The sequence below is a fragment of the Myxine glutinosa genome, chromosome 2 (genome assembly GCF_964187855.1).
Source record: "Myxine glutinosa chromosome 2, kmMyxGlut1.1, whole genome shotgun sequence".
NCBI lineage: Eukaryota > Metazoa > Chordata > Myxini > Myxiniformes > Myxinidae > Myxine > Myxine glutinosa.
In genome coordinates this window covers 52,203,536-52,224,381 of record NC_136262.1, presented here as the reverse complement: position 1 = coordinate 52,224,381, position 20,846 = coordinate 52,203,536, and the positions used below count along the sequence as shown (strand labels likewise).

General features: G+C 45.4%; 2 protein-coding genes across 3 annotated transcripts in view; both read left to right on the top strand.

Annotated features, from left to right (window-relative positions):
- Positions 1 to 20,846, top strand: part of LOC137421804 (uncharacterized) — a 342,299-nt gene that overhangs the window by 204,855 nt on the left and 116,598 nt on the right. The window lies entirely within an intron of this gene.
- The window catches only part of LOC144891033 (uncharacterized), a 38,035-nt gene that overhangs the window by 6,939 nt on the left and 10,250 nt on the right, over positions 1 to 20,846 (top strand). Inside the window, exons 2-4 of the mRNA XM_078773281.1 lie at positions 6,439 to 6,509; positions 9,850 to 10,053; positions 10,175 to 10,407. Of these exons, the coding sequence (XP_078629407.1) occupies positions 6,461 to 6,509; positions 9,850 to 10,053; positions 10,175 to 10,407 (486 nt within the window). The 5' untranslated portion in view covers positions 6,439 to 6,460. The remainder of the gene's footprint in view (positions 1 to 6,438; positions 6,510 to 9,849; positions 10,054 to 10,174; positions 10,408 to 20,846) is intronic.

Sequence of the window (20,846 nt, the reverse complement as noted above, 5' to 3'; positions counted from 1 at the left end):
GTCCTGTCTGCCAGAATTCGTTGGTGGATGTGAAAGATTCCATGGTGTGCTGTTTGCCAGAATTCGTTTGTGGATGTTAAAGATTCCATGGTGTCCTGTCTGCCAGAATTCGTTGGTGGATGTTAAAGATTCCATGGTGTCCTGTCTGCCAGAATTCGTTGGTAGATGTTAAAGATTCCACGGTGTCCTGTCTGCCAGAATTCGTTGGTGGATGTTGAAGATTCCACGGTGTCCTGTCTGCCAGAATTCGTTGGTGAATGTTAAAGATTCCATGGTATCCTGTCTGCCAGAATTCGTTGGTGGATGTTAAAGACTCCATGGTGTCCTGTCTGCCAGAACTCGTTGGTGGATGTTGAAGATTCCACGGTGTCCTGTCTGCCAGAATTCGTTGGTGGATGTTAAAGATTCCATGGTGTCCTGTCTGCCAGAATTCGTTGGTGGATGTTAAAGACTCCATGGTGTCCTGTCTGCCAGAATTCGTTGATGGATGTTAATGATTCCACGGTGTCCTGTCTGTCAGAATTCGTTGGTGGATGTTGAAGATTCCACGGTGTCCTGTCTGCCAGAATTCGTTGGTGGATGTGAAAGATTCCATGGTGTTCTGTCTGCCAGAATTCGATGGTGGATGTTGAAGATTCCACGGTGTCCTGTCTGCCAGAATTCGTTGATGGATGTTGAAGATTCCATGATGTCCTGTCTGCCAGAATTCGTTGGTGGATGTTAACGATTCCACGGTGTCCTGTCTGCCAGAATTCGTTGGTGGATGTTAAAGATTCCACGGTGTCCTGTCTGCCAGAATTCGTTGGTGGATGTTTAAGAATCCATGATGTCCTGCCTGCCAGAATTCGTTGGTGGATGTTGAAGATTCCACGGTGTCCTGTCTGCCAGAATTCGTTGGTGGATGTTAAAGATTCCATGATGTCCTGTCTGCCAGAATTCGTTGGTGGATGTTAAAGATTCCATGGTGTCCTGTCTGCCAGAATTCGGTGGTGGATGTTGAAGATTCTACGGTGTCCCTGTCTGCCAGAATTCGTTGGTGGATGTTGAAGATTCCATGATGTCCTGTCTGCCAGAATTCGTTTGTGGATGTTAAAGATTCCACGGTGTCCTGCCTGCCAGAATTCGTTGGTGGATTTTAAAGATTCCATGGTGTCCTGTCTGCCAGAATTCGTTGGTGGATGTTAAAGATTCCACGGTGTCCTGCCTGCCAGAATTCGTTGGTGGATTTTAAAGATTCCATGGTGTCCTGCCTGCCAGAATTCGTTGGTGGATGTTGAAGATTCCATGATGTCCTGTCTGCCAGAATTCGTTGGTGGATGTTAAAGATTCCATGGTGTCCTGTCTGCCAGAATTCGTTGGTGGATGTTGAAGATTCCACGGTGTCCTGTCTGCCAGAATTCGTTGGTGGATGTTAAAGATTCCATGGTGTCCTGTCTGCCAGAATTCGTTGGTGGATGTTAAAGATTCCATGGTGTCCTGTCTGCCAGAATTCGTTTGTGGATGTTAAAGATTCCACGGTGTCCTGTCTGCCAGGATTCGTTGGTGGATGTTAAAGATTCCATGGTGTCCTGTCTGCCAGAATTCGTTGGTGGATGTTAACGATTCCACGGTGTCCTGTCAGCCAGAATTCGTTGGTGGATGTTAAAGATTCCATGGTGTCCTGTCTGCCAGAATTCGTTGGTGGATGTTGAAGATTCCACGGTGTCCTGTCTGCCAGAATTCGTTGGTGGATGTTAAAGATTCCATGGTGTCCTGTCTGTCAGAATTCGTTGGTGGATGTTAAAGATTCCATGGTGTCCTGTCTGCCAGAATTCGTTGGTGGATGTTGAAGATTCCACGGTGTCCTGTCTGCCAGAATTCGTTGGTGGATGTTAAAGATTCCATGGTGTCCTGTCTGCCAGAATTCGTTGGTGGATGTTAAAGATTCCATGGTGTCCTGTCTGCCAGAATTCGTTGGTGGATGTGAAAGATTCCATGGTGTGCTGTTTGCCAGAATTCGTTGGTGGATGTTAAAGATTCCACGGTGTCCTGTCTGCCAGAATTCGTTGGTGGATGTTAAAGATTCCATGATGTCCTGTCTGCCAGAATTCGTTGGTGGATGTTAAAGATTCCATGATGTCCTGTCTGCCAGGATTCGTTGGTGGATGTTAAAGATTCCACGGTGTCCTGTCTGCCAGAATTCGTTGGTGGATGTTAAAGATTCCACGGTGTCCTGTCTGCCAGAATTCGTTGGTGGATGTTAAAGATTCCATGATGTCCTGTCTGCCAGAATTCGTTGGTGGATGTTAAAGATTCCACGGTGTCCTGTCTGCCAGGATTCGTTGGTGGATGTTAAAGATTCCACGGTGTCCTGTCTGCCAGAATTCGTTGGTGGATGTTAAAGATTCCACGGTGTCCTGTCTGCCAGAATTCGTTGGTGGATGTTAAAGATTCCACGGTGTCCTGTCTGCCAGGATTCGTTGGTGGATGTTAAAGATTCCACGGTGTCCTGTCTGCCAGAATTCGTTGGTGGATGTTAAAGATTCCACGGTGTCCTGTCTGCCAGAATTCGTTGGTGGATGTTAAAGATTCCATGATGTCCTGTCTGCCAGAATTCGTTGGTGGATGTTAACGATTCCACGGTGTCCTGTCGGCCAGAATTCGTTGGTGGATGTTAAAGATTCCATGGTGTCCTGTCTGCCAGAATTCGTTGGTGGGTGTTGAAGATTCCACGGTGTCCTCTCTGCCAGAATTCGTTGGTGGATGTTAAAGATTCCATGGTGTCCTGTCTGCCAGAATTCGTTGGTGGATGTGAAAGATTCCATGGTGTGCTGTTTGCCAGAATTCGTTTGTGGATGTTAAAGATTCCATGGTGTCCTGTCTGCCAGAATTCGTTGGTGGATGTTAAAGATTCCATGGTGTCCTGTCTGCCAGAATTCGTTGGTAGATGTTAAAGATTCCACGGTGTCCTGTCTGCCAGAATTCGTTGGTGGATGTTGAAGATTCCACGGTGTCCTGTCTGCCAGAATTCGTTGGTGAATGTTAAAGATTCCATGGTATCCTGTCTGCCAGAATTCGTTGGTGGATGTTAAAGACTCCATGGTGTCCTGTCTGCCAGAACTCGTTGGTGGATGTTGAAGATTCCACGGTGTCCTGTCTGCCAGAATTCGTTGGTGGATGTTAAAGATTCCATGGTGTCCTGTCTGCCAGAATTCGTTGGTGGATGTTAATGATTCCACGGTGTCCTGTCTGTCAGAATTCGTTGGTGGATATTGAAGATTCCACGGTGTCCTGTCTGCCAGAATTCGTTGGTGGAAGTGAAAGATTCCATGGTGTTCTGTCTGCCAGAATTCGTTGGTGGATGTTGAAGATTCCACGGTGTCCTGTCTGCCAGAATTCGTTGATGGATGTTGAAGATTCCATGATGTCCTGTCTGCCAGAATTCGTTGGTGGATGTTAACGATTCCACGGTGTCCTGTCTGCCAGAATTCGTTGGTGGATGTTAAAGATTCCACGGTGTCCTGTCTGCCAGAATTCGTTGGTGGATGTTTAAGAATCCATGATGTCCTGCCTGCCAGAATTCGTTGGTGGATGTTGAAGATTCCACGGTGTCCTGTCTGCCAGAATTCGTTGGTGGATGTTAAAGATTCCATGATGTCCTGTCTGCCAGAATTCGTTGGTGGATGTTAAAGATTCCATGGTGTCCTGTCTGCCAGAATTCGGTGGTGGATGTTGAAGATTCTACGGTGTCCCTGTCTGCCAGAATTCGTTGGTGGATGTTGAAGATTCCATGATGTCCTGTCTGCCAGAATTCGTTTGTGGATGTTAAAGATTCCACGGTGTCCTGCCTGCCAGAATTCGTTGGTGGATTTTAAAGATTCCATGGTGTCCTGTCTGCCAGAATTCGTTGGTGGATGTTAAAGATTCCACGGTGTCCTGCCTGCCAGAATTCGTTGGTGGATTTTAAAGATTCCATGGTGTCCTGCCTGCCAGAATTCGTTGGTGGATGTTGAAGATTCCATGATGTCCTGTCTGCCAGAATTCGTTGGTGGATGTTAAAGATTCCATGGTGTCCTGTCTGCCAGAATTCGTTGGTGGATGTTGAAGATTCCACGGTGTCCTGTCTGCCAGAATTCGTTGGTGGATGTTAAAGATTCCATGGTGTCCTGTCTGCCAGAATTCGTTGGTGGATGTTAAAGATTCCATGGTGTCCTGTCTGCCAGAATTCGTTTGTGGATGTTAAAGATTCCACGGTGTCCTGTCTGCCAGGATTCGTTGGTGGATGTTAAAGATTCCATGGTGTCCTGTCTGCCAGAATTCGTTGGTGGATGTTAACGATTCCACGGTGTCCTGTCGGCCAGAATTCGTTGGTGGATGTTAAAGATTCCATGGTGTCCTGTCTGCCAGAATTCGTTGGTGGATGTTGAAGATTCCACGGTGTCCTGTCTGCCAGAATTCGTTGGTGGATGTTAAAGATTCCATGGTGTCCTGTCTGTCAGAATTCGTTGGTGGATGTTAAAGATTCCATGGTGTCCTGTCTGCCAGAATTCGTTGGTGGATGTTGAAGATTCCACGGTGTCCTGTCTGCCAGAATTCGTTGGTGGATGTTAAAGATTCCATGGTGTCCTGTCTGCCAGAATTCGTTGGTGGATGTTAAAGATTCCATGGTGTCCTGTCTGCCAGAATTCGTTGGTGGATGTGAAAGATTCCATGGTGTGCTGTTTGCCAGAATTCGTTGGTGGATGTTAAAGATTCCATGGTGTCCTGTCTGCCAGAATTCGTTGGTGGATGTTGAAGATTCCATGGTGTCCTGTCTGCCAGAATTCGTTTGTGGATGTTGAAGATTCCACGGTGTCCTGTCTGCCAGAATTCGTTGGTGGATGTTTAAGATTCCATGGTGTCCTGTCTGCCAGAATTCGTTGGTGGATGTTGAAGATTCCCTGGTGTCCTGTCTGCCAGAATTCGTTGGTGAATTTTAAAGATTCCATGGTGTCCTGTCTGCCAGAATTCGTTGGTGGATGTTAAAGATTCCATGGTGTCCTGTCTGCCAGAATTCGTTGGTGGATGTTGAAGATTCCATGGTGTCCTGTCTGCCAGAATTCGTTGGTGGATTTTAAAGATTCCATGGTGTCCTGTCTGTCAGAATTCGTTGGTGGATGTTAAAGATTCCATGGTGTCCTGTCTGCAAATGAGGGTTTTTCCAAACCCCGACCTGATCTGTCCCGTGTTGAATCTGTCCCTGATCTGAATTCTGGCAGACAGGACACTTAAGGGTTCCCATCAATTCCCCCTTCCACCTGCACAGCCTTTGCATCTCAAGAGACAGGAATCGTCATCTTGTTTAGGTGTGCCATTGATGCAGTGCCCCCTATAGGTTAGAGCAGGAATTTGTAATGGAGCAACGGTGGCGATAACGCATCGAATTTTCGCAAAGGGCACAATGGGAATTTTAACGTTCACCAACTAATGCAGACAAACAGTACGTACAGATTAACATCCATCCAAGGGACGGCAAACACATTCAGGAATCACTCTTCCCGTAAAACACCGGGATGACAGTTTACAGCTGGGTTGGGATTCGAACCCATGTTAGACAGTGAGACTGCCCAAAGGTGACTGAGGATGGCATAGCTCAAGGCCATCTTGCCGTCCTAAAACACACACACACACACACACACACACACACACACACACACACACACACACGCGCGCACACACACACACACAGTCACACACACACACAGTCACACACACACACACACAGTCACACACACACACACACACGCGCGCACACACACACACACACAGTCACACACACAGTCACACACACACACACACACACGCGCACACACACACACACACACACCTTTTAAACTCAGTGATCTTGCTCTTTGAATAAAGTATTTTTCTTCTTCCCAAATTGTAATAAAAATAAACCAATAAATCTATTTTGTTGCATAAATAATGTTGCTATGTTTCATGTTACATCATGTTTGGAGTTAAAAAAGGAGTTTTTGTATCTGTAGTTGATCCATTATATAAACTAGAACAGCACTCGGTAAAGCACATACCTCCACCAGGGCCTATACAGTTTGTTTTGTATCCCATTGAGAGGCCCGATCTGGATCCGGACCTGAACCAAGATCGAATCGGCTTGTTCTTGTCACTTACCCAACTCATCCACCAAGTTTCGTCTAAATTTATCCATAATTTGTTGAGTTACCCTGATCACAGACAAACAGACAGAGGAGAAATCATCATTTGTCCACCTGTGGTGGAGGTAATTGTGATTATTTGTAAAGGTGAATATTTGTTGGTTTAATCGGTATATTGAGCTCAGAGACAGAGTGCACACTTCTGTGTTTAATTTAATAATCCTCCTTTATTTGACTCATTTTATAATTATTACATCTTTGTACTTTGTATTTATCACATCTTCTTTATTTTATCTTTATTCAGGTGACGTGTAAACCTGGTGAACATGGCTGAAACTGTGATTTCATGGTTTGGTTATCACAAGACGAAGCCTGGTTTGTATTTTTATTTACCATTTATATCATAGAATCGTGAAATAATTAAATAAGTAAATGGATGAGTGTCCAGATGTACATGATGTGGGCGGAGTGGGTTGGGACTGATACTCACACTGTGCATAGGAGGGCGTGGGAAGGCTCGATCATGGGTGGACATGAAAACAATACGATGGTCGAATGGGTTACATACGTGGAAATATTCATCAGCAATATCTATACTCCCTCATAACATATGTGGCCTCGTGTTTTTGAGCAGGTTTATTCATATATTTCACTGGAAACACAATTAACAATCTCGTTCTTCTCAGATATAACACTTAATGAGTGGGGGGGGGGGAGGGGGGGCAGGGAGTAGCGGGCAGGTATGCGCGATGTGAGAACAGTATCTGAGTTCAATCTAACTATTACACGGGCCTCCATGACGCGCCTCTGTAGACGAGTGTGGAAACATCCGAAGGGTTGTATTATTATATGTATAGATATTTGATTTGTAATATTTCCGGGATTTTATTCTCCTTTCTGCCAACACATCCTGATTCTCCACTTTTGAAATTTTCCTTGTTGGCGACCCTGAACTTTGACCTCCCAGTCGGGCCGTGTACGTGTCTGTCATCTTGGTCAAGGTTGCTGTGTGCAAGGTGGTCCTTTGCTGGGATGGTTGGGCCATCACTCAATTTGCCACAAACGAATGCCATCTCTTGTTATGTCGATACTCTCAGGTTACTCGATTGGGACTTTGGAGAAACGAAAGAAAAACAGTTTTCAGTCAACATCGACCTGGGAATGAAATCATTTACGAAGACGAAAACTGAGTTCAGTGTTAGATGCTTAAGGACAACATGGAAGGTCACAATCCATAGATGATCTCAAAACAGCAATAACTGACGAAATCTGTTCCATCCCTGCAGCCGAATGTGTCAGAGTGATGAACAATTTTCCCCGTCAAATCCAAGTCTGCCTGCAGCGTGGAGGCCTACATCTGAGGCTTGTGGTCTCAGCTAAATCAGATCACTGATAGAAAGATATCTTTCCATACACTCTCTGTACTTGCTGCCCCCCCCCCCCCAACACCCACTCCACCTCCAGTTTTCTGCAGGGCTCATACTCTTCATTTCAGGTGGACCTGCCCAAATCCAGGATGTCTGTTCACCTCCACTTATTTGTTCCTATTTTTCCCCACCTGCAGAATCAACTTTCACATTCTCTTCAATTTCATTCTGTTCACCACCATCTTATATCATCCCCAATCCAGAACCATGATGCTTTCTACCCTTGTGAATCCCCCACCCCCCACCCCTCTCTACCATCCCAATCCCTCCTCCTTCCAAATTTCCAGTTTCCCCCCCTCCCCTGGAGTTCCCTGCTGTATCCATCTTGCCCTCCCCATGCATCCTCTCCTGCCCTTCATTCCTCCCCACACCCATTGTTTGTCTGTCTCCCTCTGTCTTGGCAGTTGGCTCTGCTGTTAGTGTCCCCCCCCCCCCCCCTGGAGTTTCCTGCTGTATCCATCTTGCCCTCCCCATGCATCCTCTCCTGCCCTTCATTCCTCCCCACACCCATTGTTTGTCTGTCTCCCTCTGTCTAGGCAGTTGGCTCTGTTGTTGGTGTTCCTCACCCCCCCCCCCCCCTGGAGTTTCCTTCTGTATCCATCTTGCCCACCCCATACATCCTCTCCTGCCCTTCATTCCTCCCCACACCCATTGTTTGTCTGTCTCCCTCTGTCTTGGCAGTTGGCTCTGCTGTTGGTGTCCCCCCCCCCCCGGACTTTCCTGCTGTATCCATCTTGCCCTCCCCATGCATCCTCGCCTGCCCTTCATTCCTCCCCACACCCATTGTTTGTCTGTCTCCCTCTGTCTAGGCAGTTGGCTCTGCTGTTGGTGTCCCTCCCCCCCCCCGGACTTTCCTGCTGTATCCATCTTGCCCTCCCCATGCATCCTCTCCTGCCCTTCATTCCTCCCCACACCCATTGTTTGTCTGTCTCCTTCTGTCTAGGCAGTTGGCTCTGCTGTTGGTGTTCCTCCCCCCCCACCCCCTGCAGTTTCCTTCTGTATCCATCTTGCCCACCCCATACATCCTCTCCTGCCCTTCATTCCTCCCCACACCCATTGTTTGTCTGTCTCCCTCTGTCTTGGCAGTTGGCTCTGCTGTTGGTGTCCCCCCCCCCCCCCCCGGACTTTCCTGCTGTATCCATCTTGCCCTCCCCATGCATCCTCTCCTGCCCTTCATTCCTCCCCACACCCATTGTTTGTCTGTCTCCCTCTGTCTAGGCAGTTGGCTCTGCTGTTGGTGTTCCTCCCCCCCCCCCCCTGGAGTTTCCTTCTGTATCCATCTTGCCCACCCCATACATCCTCTCCTGCCCTTCATTCCTCCCCACACCCATTGTTTGTCTGTCTCCCTCTGTCTTGGCAGTTGGCTCTGCTGTTGGTGTCCCCCCCCCCCCCGGACTTTCCTGCTGTATCCATCTTGCCCTCCCCATGCATCCTCTCCTGCCCTTCATTCCTCCCCACACCCATTGTTTGTCTGTCTCCCTCTGTCTACGCAGTTGGCTCTGCTGTTGGTGTCCCCCCCCCCCCCGGACTTTCCTGCTGTATCCATCTTGCCCTCCCCATGCATCCTCTCCTGCCCTTCATTCCTCCCCACACCCATTGTTTGTCTGTCTCCCTCTGTCTACGCAGTTGGCTCTGCTGTTGGTGTCCCCCCCCCCCGCCCCGGACTTTCCTGCTGTATCCATCTTGCCCTCCCCATGCATCCTCTCCTGCCCTTCATTCCTCCCCACACCCATTGTTTGTCTGTCTCCCTCTGTCTTGGCAGTTGGCTCTGCTGTTGGTGTTTCCCCCTCTCTCTCCTGTTGGTGTTTCCCCCTCTCTCTGCTGTTGGTGTTTCCCCCTCTCTCTGCTGTTTGTTTTGACCTGTTGCGTCCTGATCCATTCGGTGTTCTGGTACGAGCTCTTCCACGAGCCTTGATTATGAAAACAAAAAAAATCCATGTGAAACTTTCCAGAGAGATTGTGCATCATGTGACGCAAATGTTCACAAATAACGTGTCATTTTAAATTAAAATAATGAAGGTTTATATAATTTCATGGGTACCGTTGTTTTATGATAACCCTGCATCATGTTTGAGAAATGTATGAACCTCCATGTACGTATCTCGAGTTTTTGGGACTCAGAATCAGTGATAACTTGTCTTGGTGAAAAGAGAAAACTTCACTCTCATAGTAAAAGTTATTTGTTGCACTAACCCTGGGTGTTCACAGGTGTTTGATTGATTTAAATATTGTAAAATAAAATTATAACTTCCACATTGATGTTGCTCTTCCCTTTTGTTTACCTGTAGTTCAAGTGCAGTATTATGTGGATGGAAACTCATTCGGAGCAGAAAAACACTTTTTGGAGGAGCTGCGATCATGTTTGAAAAAGGAATCCCTGAATCTGGAATGTACAAAATACCTCTTCACTTGTGGTTCACCTGTCCTCCTTTTCTGCGTCGATACCTCAAACGTGTCCAGTGACGCCAAAAGAGTTCTTGGACACATTGATGGTAAAAAGTGAATTTTTATCATCCGTTCTTTCAAATTGTGTGAATTGTATGTAAATAATTACAGTTTATATGAAGTTGAGGGATGTTTGGTGAGATGATGAAAGTCATGTTTTGCTTTCAGGAAGACCTGCAATCCTGATTATGATGAATAACGTTCCAAAGAATTCCATCAGAAATGTTCCTCACAGTGCCTCACTGGTCCAAGAAAAGAATGTCCATCCGGTGCTGGATTGGTTCTTCTCATATTCAGATGGAATATATGATTGTGAGGAGAATAACGAGGTCGTGAAACAAGTGAGAAATCATCTTCTACCAATGGTAAATTCCCTTCAACTACATGATGATGGACCAAGGGTAAGTTTTTCTTCACTTATTCAAATGGTGTCAATCGATTGTTGATGAATCATCAAGTTTGGTGTGAAGGGGTTTTTGACATTGACAAGACAAAGTGCAACAAAGTTGATATTTAAGAATACTTGTCACAATCTCAAATAATAATGCACATTACATGAAAGTGTCATCAATCAGACCAAAGAGTCTCCTCTGTGTCGCGATCTACTGCAGTGTTCCCATTGGGCGTCGTGGTATTTATCTGTGATATTTGAGGTAAATAATTATATTTACCTCACCCATTATCAATGGAAAAGGAGCAGAACTACAAATGATAATGATTTATCGGTTTTACCTTTCGTCGTTGATGTTCCCATTAATTGATTTGAAATGGCTTGAGTGGTTGAAAGCATCCATATGGAGGTTCCCTCACTGTGGCAACCCTTAATTTGATCTTGTGAGATCATTGCTGTGTCCGGGAAGTGATGTTCTGAAGCAGGACATGTATATGTGTTTAATCTTTTTGCTTTTGTTTATGATATACTTTTATATCCTTGTGTTAGTGTAGTTGTTCTGAATAAGCATGACGATGTGAACAACGACATACGAGGATGTGAAGGATTGATCAAAATTCAAACAAATCGGTGAAGGTGTTCAGTACAATCGCACAGCAGCGCTTGGATGCAAACTACAGCCGCTCTACATTTATGCAAGTTGTGTTAAATACACTCCACATCTGTTACAATTGTGCAAACGCTTCTGTTACAAATTGATCAATTGAGAGGATCCACACACATGACTGAGCACACACATGACTCTGAGCACACACATGACTCTGAGCACACACATGACTCTGAGCACACACATGACTCTAAGCACCCCAGTATGAATACAGTCTACCGAAAATACACATGGAAGATGATCTGTTACGTCAGATCCTATCAATGACGTACTCTGCACAACATGAATTGATTCAGTGATTAAGTGAAGTACTGCAACCAGTTCTTCTGACTGCGCTTTCACCACTCAATCAATTCATCAAAAACAACGCGTGAATTGGAGCTAGACAGTGACGTCAGGACTGTGGTGTCTGCACATGTCAGGCCTAGTCACAAACCTTCCACTCAACGAAGACATCGATATCTGTGCAGAATCACGATACCATAGCAATCTCCAACCGCCGTTATTTCCTGAATTTGGCTTTGTGGAACGCATGAACATAGCAATGTGTGGAGTTAAGTTCAGCTTTGATGACAACATGTAAGCACAATTGGACGATGTTGTGATAGGAACCTCCCTCGGTCTGGCACTTGCTAACATCTTCATCAATATCCGCAAGAAGCGTGCCTTTCAAAGTTTATGCACCAACGTCATACTTCGTGTGTGTTTTTATGAACACAATGTTTGCGATTTACTTTTTTTTTGTTTGATTTGTTGCCGTGCAACTAGTTCCTTGCACATCTCGACGCACTCCATCCTGCATTCAAATTCACCTTTGAGATGGAGCAGCTGCACACAGCCTTTTCTGGATATGTAAGTCAAGACTTCTGAGGATAGATTTTTGACTACCACATAATGGGGGTCGAGGCCCTGTGGTCTCAAAGCAGACTAGTTTACCCCTCCCAGCCCTTGTTTGTGAAGAGACAACTTTCCATATTTGTCTTGTTTCAATCCAAGGGGTTGATTATTCTGCTTTTGTTTTCTTTGTGTAGCCCCCACCTCGAGTGGCCCTGTAGGCTTTGTGGTGGGAAATATCACATAAAAATAAAATCCACCAAAAGACTGGAAGAGTCCCACACATGGTGAGACTCTTAGTCCCACTCGTTACAGGATTGCCCTCAGCAACACTCTGATGAATAGAGATTTGGCCATCTGTTCATCTTACAATTTGCTGCAGAAATTGAGCATGTCAAAGCCATTCTGTACACTGAGCAAGTCGTCATTGGGTGTGTGTCATTCTTAATTGTCAATTGGTCGAAGGTCATTCCAGGCCGTGAGCTGAGTTGTTCTATTGTTCAATTCCGTTATGACCTTGTGTGAATAAGTGCATTTCATTTTTTGTAAATTAGCTCAGGTGTAACCAATCACCTTTGAAATAACACACCAACTTGATTGGCCTCCACTGTGTTCAATTGTAGTGATTCTGATTATTTCTAAATAAAATCAGCTGTTCCTGTATGTTTCCCCTGCTGGGTAGTGCATTGCACAGCAAAGACTTAACCATGAGCACCCAGGAGCTTTCAAAAGACCTCTAGGATAAAGTTTTGGAAAGGCACAGATCAGGGGATGGGTATAAAATATTTCAAAGGCATTTGAATATCCCTTGGAGCACAGTCAAAACAATCATGAAGAAGTGGAAGGCATATTTTACCACTTTTTAATAGTATACAATTTTGCATTTTTACTTAATTTTCTGAAATTTGTTGAATTATTTTTCACTAGCGGGGTCACCCGTGGGAATCCCACGGGCATGGATGTGTGTGACATTTCGACATATTGAGTTAGATGCTGCACATTCATTTTTACAAAATGGTTACTGGCAAGTCATCAGATCCAGAAATGGTGTGATGAACACAATTTATTTATTTCACATAAGATGTGACCCCTCACTCCTCTCCACCTGACACTCTCCTCTCTCCACCTGACACTCTCCTCTCTCCACCTAGCACTCCTCTCCTCTCCAATCCCTCACATTCCTCTCATCTCCAATCCCTCACCTCTCCAATCCCTCACACTCCTCTCCTCTCCAATCCCTCACACGCCTCTCCAATCGCGCCTCACACTCCTCTCCAATCGCGCCTCACACTCCCCTCCAATCACTCCTCTCCAATCGCGCCTCACACTCCTCTCCAATCGCTCCTCACACTCCTCTCCAATCGCGCCCCACACTCCTCTCCAATCGCGCCCCACACTCCTCTCCAATCGCGCCTCACACTCCTCTCCAATCGTGCCTCACACACCTCTCCAATCGCGCCTCACACGCCTCTCCAATCGTGCCTCACACTCCTCTCCAATCGTGCCTCACACTCCTCTCCAATCGTGCCTCACACTCCCCTCCAATCACTCCTCACTCTCCTCTCCAATCGCTCCTCACTCGCTTCTCCAATCGCTCCTCACTCGCCTCTCCAATCGCTCCTCACTCGCCTCTCCAATCGCTCCTCACTCGCCTCTCCAATCGGCTTTCCCTCTCTCGTTTCTCTCGTTTTTCTCCCGTCTCGTTCTTTTTCTTGCTCCAAATCGGCCCGTCTCACCGGTCGGCCCGTCGGAATCGGAAATCGGCCCGTCTTGCTTTCGTGCTTGCGCGTAAATAAATTGTGTTCATTACACCATTTCTGGATCTGATGACTTGCCAGTAACCATTTTGTAAAAATGAATGTGCAGCATCTAACTCAATATGTCGAAATGTCACACACATCCATGCCCGTGGGATTCCCAAGGGTGACCCCGCAAGTTTGCATTGACGTTCGTCGATGGACTCGTTCACCCGTCTCATTCGTTTTCTTGCTACATCCTGTTCCAGTCTGCGTTCTTCATCGATCGTCTCATTCATTTTGGAAATATAAGTTTCCACGCAGCGCATGAATTGTCACGATCCTCAAGAGGAATTTGTCTCGTAATCATCAAATGATAAATGGCAAGTAAATTATATTGTGGAAAATTAAAGATTTCAAATAAACCTATTTAAAGTGTATGCGCACATAACTAATTTAAAAAACGAAGAAATATCTCTCGGTAATTTCCTGAAACATATTTTACTTCCGGCTAATAATGTTGAATGAAATAAAAACGAAGAAATATATGTCGGCATCATTGTTGACGTTTTTGTGACGACTGTCATCAAACGAAAAAGTAATATATCTTCACGGAAAAGCAAAAGCGAATTTTTAATATGTATCGACACGTTGCCGTCGGTGTCATGTTGGGCGGTGTATGATACACCATGACGCGATTTTAAAAAATATATCTCTGCATTTTCCCACGTGTGTGGAATGTTCTCAATTATTGCTGACACCGAGTCCAAAACCATCGATAAAAATGAAATCATATGGTGAGTTAGATTGGAGATAAAGGCGTGAGAGAGACTCAATGGCCTTCAAGTTATATTACAGGCCCTTGAGAATTCATTTCGTTCTATAAACGGCAACTTTCATCGGATTTTCTTCCCGTTTTTTTTCAACCGAGTCTAAAACTATGTTAGCGACTGCGAAAAATGAAATGATATATCGAATTTTTAATATGTATCGACACGTTGCCGTCGGTGTCATGTTGGGCGGTGTATGATACACCATGACGTGATTTAAAAAATATATCTCTACATTTTCCCGCGTGTGTGGAATGTTCTCAATTATTGCTGACACCGAGTCTAAAACCATCGATAAAAATGAAATCATATGGTGAGTTAGATTGGAGATAAAGGCATGAGAGAGACTCACTGGCCTTGAACTTGAAGTTACAGGCGTTTGATAATTCATTTCGTTCTGTAAACGGCAACTTTCATTGGATTTTCTTCCCGTTTTTTTTCAACCGAGTCTAAAACTATGTTCGCGACTGTGAAAAATGAAATGATATATCGAATTTGATTTGAAATAAAACTGGGAGAGAGAGCAAGACACCACGGGCCTACAAAACAGGCCTCAAAGCTATGCGAGTTAATAAAATGGTGGATATTTGTTTATATGAAGCGAAGGCTCTCCCAGAATGGGTGGAGCTATGGGTGGAGCTACTCTGCAAACCGAGTAAGCCACACCCCGGACAGACGCCCAACAGACAGACAGACAGACAGACAGAATCATCTACGGCTATTATAATATAGATAGGGAAGTTGTGGGTTACAATGTGTAAATAAAGGTGGAAAAAGTCGAGTTTAATGCAATTTAATTCCAGGCTATGAGGCAACAAAAGGTGAAAAATTTGAAAGGCGGTGTAGACTTTCTATGGACACTGTATATACAGGATATATCTCCCTTCCCTCTCCTCTCCCCTCACCCTACACCCCTCGCCTTCCCCCTTCCACCTTCCTCTCCCTTCCTTGGAATTTGCCCGGGCAACGCCGGTTACTTAAGCTAGTAGGATATAAGATGGAAGAGTAAACCACCAAAATAATTTGTATGATTACTAACATATAACTAAGTTCAGAGCACTCTGATTTTTAAAGTTATCATTATTTCTGATGTGGGCCATGACCTTTTTGACATATACTCAAATGAGCCTTGAGGTGCAATAGGTTGAGAACCCCTGACCTATATATTGTATCATGTGCAACAATATATACCTAGATATCATATAGTGTGCCCCATGTAGCCATACATTAAGATGGGGACCACAACATTGCATTCAGCAAGTCTCAAACATCAGACAACAACTTCCGTGGTGGGTAAACGTGAAATTTTCTCCTGTGTGAAACTCCTTCACTTTGTGGTTTGAAAGAAGGGCCTGATCGGAAGTTGGCCCTTTTGACCCCTTTCACAATTAAATATCCCATGTGGAACTGCCCCATTGAATTCAGCAGTTCTGAAATATCAGGGGAACAACTGCTGTGTGTGGTGAGTAAAACATGTGAAATTTTGTCCCGTGTTGAAACTCTGGTGTTTGAGGTTCAAAGAAGGGCCTGATTGTGAATTGGCCCTTTTAACCCCTTTTGCAATGGAATATCGTGTGTGGCACTGCACCGTCGAATTCAGCAGGACTGAAACTTGAGAAATTTCCCAATTACACTTATGCCCCAGATTGTTCCGACGGAGGTCCATTTCTCGCCACATTTTGAGCGATCAACTCACGGAGTATTATACTCCGATCTGAGAACTGCATTGTCCACCAAAAGCTGCCTTGGAGATGTAAAATCTCTCGAAAATTAACAGCTGGTAAAACAAGTGGTCTCGCGCTGCTATCACGCAGTCATAACATAAGTGGTATTTACCACTCACAAAATTATCCAGCCTATCCAGAAAGATGTACAGCTGACCACACCTGTAAGGTATCTCGACAGACGACGATCGATTGTAGCACACGTTTATTGACTCTCCAGATACAGGCCCGATTCACTCCAACGCCATCCGAGCTGGGCCGTAACTTCCGGAAAAACGGAAATAAACCCGCGGTCACGGTGTAGGGATACAACGGTGAATATTTGCAGCTTCATACATGACATCCTCCCCTTTAAGTCCAAAATTACCAAGAGCAATACGTGCTGGACTTCCAAAATTGACATTTCAAAAGCAACATTTCCAAAACATGTGAAAATATGTGTGCAAACGATTATGAGAATAATGAAAATACGTGAAAATAGAACATGTGTCAACGTGAAAATAGAACATGTGTCACCGTGAAAATAGAACGTGTCACCGTGAAAATATAATGTGTGTCATCGTGAAAATAGAACATGTGTCAACGTGAAAATAGAACATGTCAATGTGAAAATAGAACATGTGTCAACGTGAAAATAGAACATGTGTCAACGTGAAAATAGAACGTGTGTCAACGTGAAAATAGAACATGTGTCAACGTGAAAATAGAACATGTGTCAACGTGAAAATAGAACATGTGTCAACGTGAAAATAGAACATGTGTCAACGTGAAAATAGAACATGTGTCAACGTGAAAATAGAACATATGTCAACGTGAAAATAGAACATGTGTCAACGTGAAAATAGAACATGTGTCAACGTGAAAATAGAACATGTGTCAACGTGAAAATAGAACATGTGTCAACGTGAAAATAGAACATGTGTCAACGTGAAAATAGAACATGTGTCAACGTGAAAATAGAACATGTCAATGTGAAAATAGAACATGTGTCACCGTGAAAATAGAACGTGTCACCGTGAAAATATAATGTGTGTCATCGTGAAAATAGAACATGTGTCAACGTGAAAATAGAACATGTGTCACCGTGAAAATAGAACGTGTCACCGTGAAAATAGAATGTGTGTCATCGTGAAAATAGAACGTGTGTCAACGTGAAAATAGAACATGTGTCAACGTGAAAATAGAACATGTGTCAATGTGAAAATTGAACATGTGTCAACGTGAAAATAGAACATGTCAACGTGAAAATAGAACATGTGTCAACGTGAAAATAGAACATGTCAACGTGAAAATAGAGCATGTTCAAAGATTCAACCGGTCGGGTGCTTTTCTCTCACGCATTGAGCGTCGTACCAGTGGATACAGAGTCCGAGGTGATCCCTTTGGGCTCCACGAAGGGGGTATCATTCGCAGAGGTTTTCGGGGCATCCAAGCTGGCTGGAGCGGCCACGACGATCTCCGGCAGTGGCGGGTCGAACTGTTGTTCTGACTGTGACGAAGCTGCAGGCTCTATCGACTCACAGTGACGGTAGGTTATGTGGTCCTGATGTCGACGAATTTCACGGCCGTCCTGCAGGCGAATCACGCAGGACAGTGGACCTGGCTTCTCGATGATGTCCACCGGTAGCCACGTCGCACCTGCACCAAAATTTCGGGCAAACACTGGATCTCCAATGTTGATACAGCGACTGTTGGACGACTTATCGTGCACCAGCTTTTGATTAAGCTGGCTCTGATAAACATTTGATGATATGTCTGGTTTGAGATTGTCAACTGTCGATCTCAAGTGTCGTTTCATCAATAACTCAGACGGAGCTCCACCGGTTGTTGATTGTGGCGTGATGCGGTATTTGAACAGGAGATGAGAAAGCTTTGTTTCCAGGGTTCCCTCCTGAAGTTTCTATAATCCGGATTTGATGATTCCCACGGATCGTTCGGCCAAGCCATTTGAAGCCTGGTGATGTGGGCTGACAAACTTATGTTTGATGCCGTTCCGACGTGTGAACTCGGCAAACTCGGAACTGGAAAAACACGAACCGTTATCACTCACGATCATCTTTGGCAGACCATGAGTGGCGAAACAGCGTCTGAGTCTTTCGATGACAATGGCTGACGTAGTACCACGCGTCACATAGGCATCAATCCATTTTGTGTGCGCGTCCATAATTATTAGAATCATGCTGCCGTTGATAGGCCCGGCATAATCGAGATGTAGGCGATGCCACGGTTCGCTGGGCCATTCCCAGGGATGCAGTGGCACTTTCGCAGGTGTATTCCGGGTGCTCTGACAGGGGTAACAATGTCGAACATGATGTCCGATATCAGCATCAAGATTCGGCCACCACACATAGTTTCTGGCGAGTGACTTCATCTTCACAATCCCGGGGTGACAGTCATGGATTTCATCCCCACAGATCCTGGAACCCTGGAACGCAGATTTTCTGGGATCACGACACGACATCCCCAGAGTAGGCAACCATTTTCCACGCTGAGTTCGTTTTTACGTGCTTTAAAAGCCGCAAAAGCTGGGTCACCCTCAGGTAGCAAATGCCATCCAAGCTGTACAGCCTGGACAGTTCTGGACAGAACGGGGTCTCGTAGAGTATGAGTGCGGATCTGGCCGGAATCGACAGCACAATCTTCCAGATGATCCATCAGTGCGATAATGGATCCTGGTGTAGGCGAATCATCAACGGATTCTGGAAGGGGTAACCGACTCATGGCATCTGCATTTGTGATAGACGAACTGGCTTATAACATATGGTGTAGTCATAAGCAGCGAGAAACAGGGACCAGCGGATGATCCTGGGCGGTAGTGTGTCAGATGCCGCCTCCGTTGGACCAAACAGACTGATCAGCGGCTTGTGATCAGTGCGAATCGTGAAATGATGTCCAAGAAGGTACTGGCGAAATTTGCTGACGCCGAAAGCGATTCCCAATCCTTCCTTGTCAAGTTGGGAATAGTTCTTCTCTGCCGGGGACAACGTTCTGGATGCAAATGCAACAGGTCTTTCCGTACCATCAGGCATCACGTGTGATAATACACTCCCCACTCCATACCGACAGGCATCGCATGTCAGCACAAGATCCTTCTCTGGATCAAAATGAACGAGAACAATGGACGATTTGAGCAGATCCTTAGAGGTCTGGAATGCTGATTGTTCAGTGGACCCCCAGCTCCAGGAGACTCCTTTCCTCAAAAGCCGATAAAGGGGGCCCAAATCTTCGGTCACATTCGGGATGTAACGACCATAGAACTGAAGCAAACCGAGGTATGACTTCAATTCGGTTACGTCTCATGGAGCCGGAGCATCCTTGATAGCTCGGACTTTCTCATCTGTCGGGTGTAGACCCTCGGCATCAATCGTATGGCCCAGGTACGTGACTGATGGCACCATAAACTTGCACTTGTCTCGACGCAAACGTAGGCCGGAGTCCGAAATCTTCTACAGAACTCTATCCAGGTTTTGTAGATGTTCCGCATCCGTACGACCAGTAACCAGAATATCATCCTGGTAACAAACGACGTTTCGTTCGGCGGCAAACAAACTGTCCATGACATGCTGATAAATTCCAGGTGAAGATTTCACTCCAAAACTGAGTCGGTGGTACCTGTACAACCCACAATGCGTGTTGATGGTAAGATACTGTTTCGAAATCTCGTCCAAGCGGAGCTGTAGATAGGCGGATTTGAGATCGAGTTTCGTAAATGTCTTGCCTCCCGTGAGACGAGCATAGCGGTCTTCGATCCTCGGGATTGGATATTTATCCAATGAAGAACACTTGTTCACGGTCATTTTATAATCTCCACATATGCGGATGGACTGGTCCGATTTTATGACCGGAACGATGGGCGCCGCCCATTCGGCATACTGGATTTGCTCGATGGTGCCCAGATTTTCAAGATGATCCAGTTCCTTGTCAATCCGCTCCCGCAGGGCGAAAGGGTCTGGGCGTGCTCTGCAAAATATAGGATTGGCATCCCGGTCAACACTGAGTTTAGCCCTATGTCCTTTCAAGGTTCCAAGCTCATCCTTGAAGACATCCGGGTACGTATCCAGCACATTTTTGAGTGTGTATGCTGCGGTAGGAGAAACGTTGGCTGCCCGGAGTTGATGAATGCTTTTCCACTTCAGTTGAATTATGCTCAACCAGTTACTGTCGAGTAAGGAAGGGCCCTTTCCAGGAATGACGATCAGGGGTAGGTGAAACTCACGGTCATCGTAGCCCACCGTGACGTCACATGTACCGCAGGGAACAATCTTATCACCTGTATAGGTGGAGAGTCCATAGGTAGTAGGTTTCAAATGGGGAGCAAAAACCGAACCAAAATGCAAGCGAAAAATTGCGATTCTGCAATTGAACATTTGCTGAATGATCCAGGATGTGGAGAAAACTATTGTGCCAATTGCTTTTGAATTGTGGCCAGAGCACTAGGCGTAGTACATTTGCGTGTGCTGGAGGCAAAAAATTTATGCACACAGAAAATGGCATTTTATGGACACAAAAATAATTTGTAGTACCATACTGCTTGTTTTTATGCAACTGCAGCATTGTGGAGCTTGAGTTTTCTAATGCGCTCTTCTCACAGCTATCATGCACTTGAACATTACTAAATCGACATCTGATGTAAGAAAATGAGTAACCGTGTTTAACCA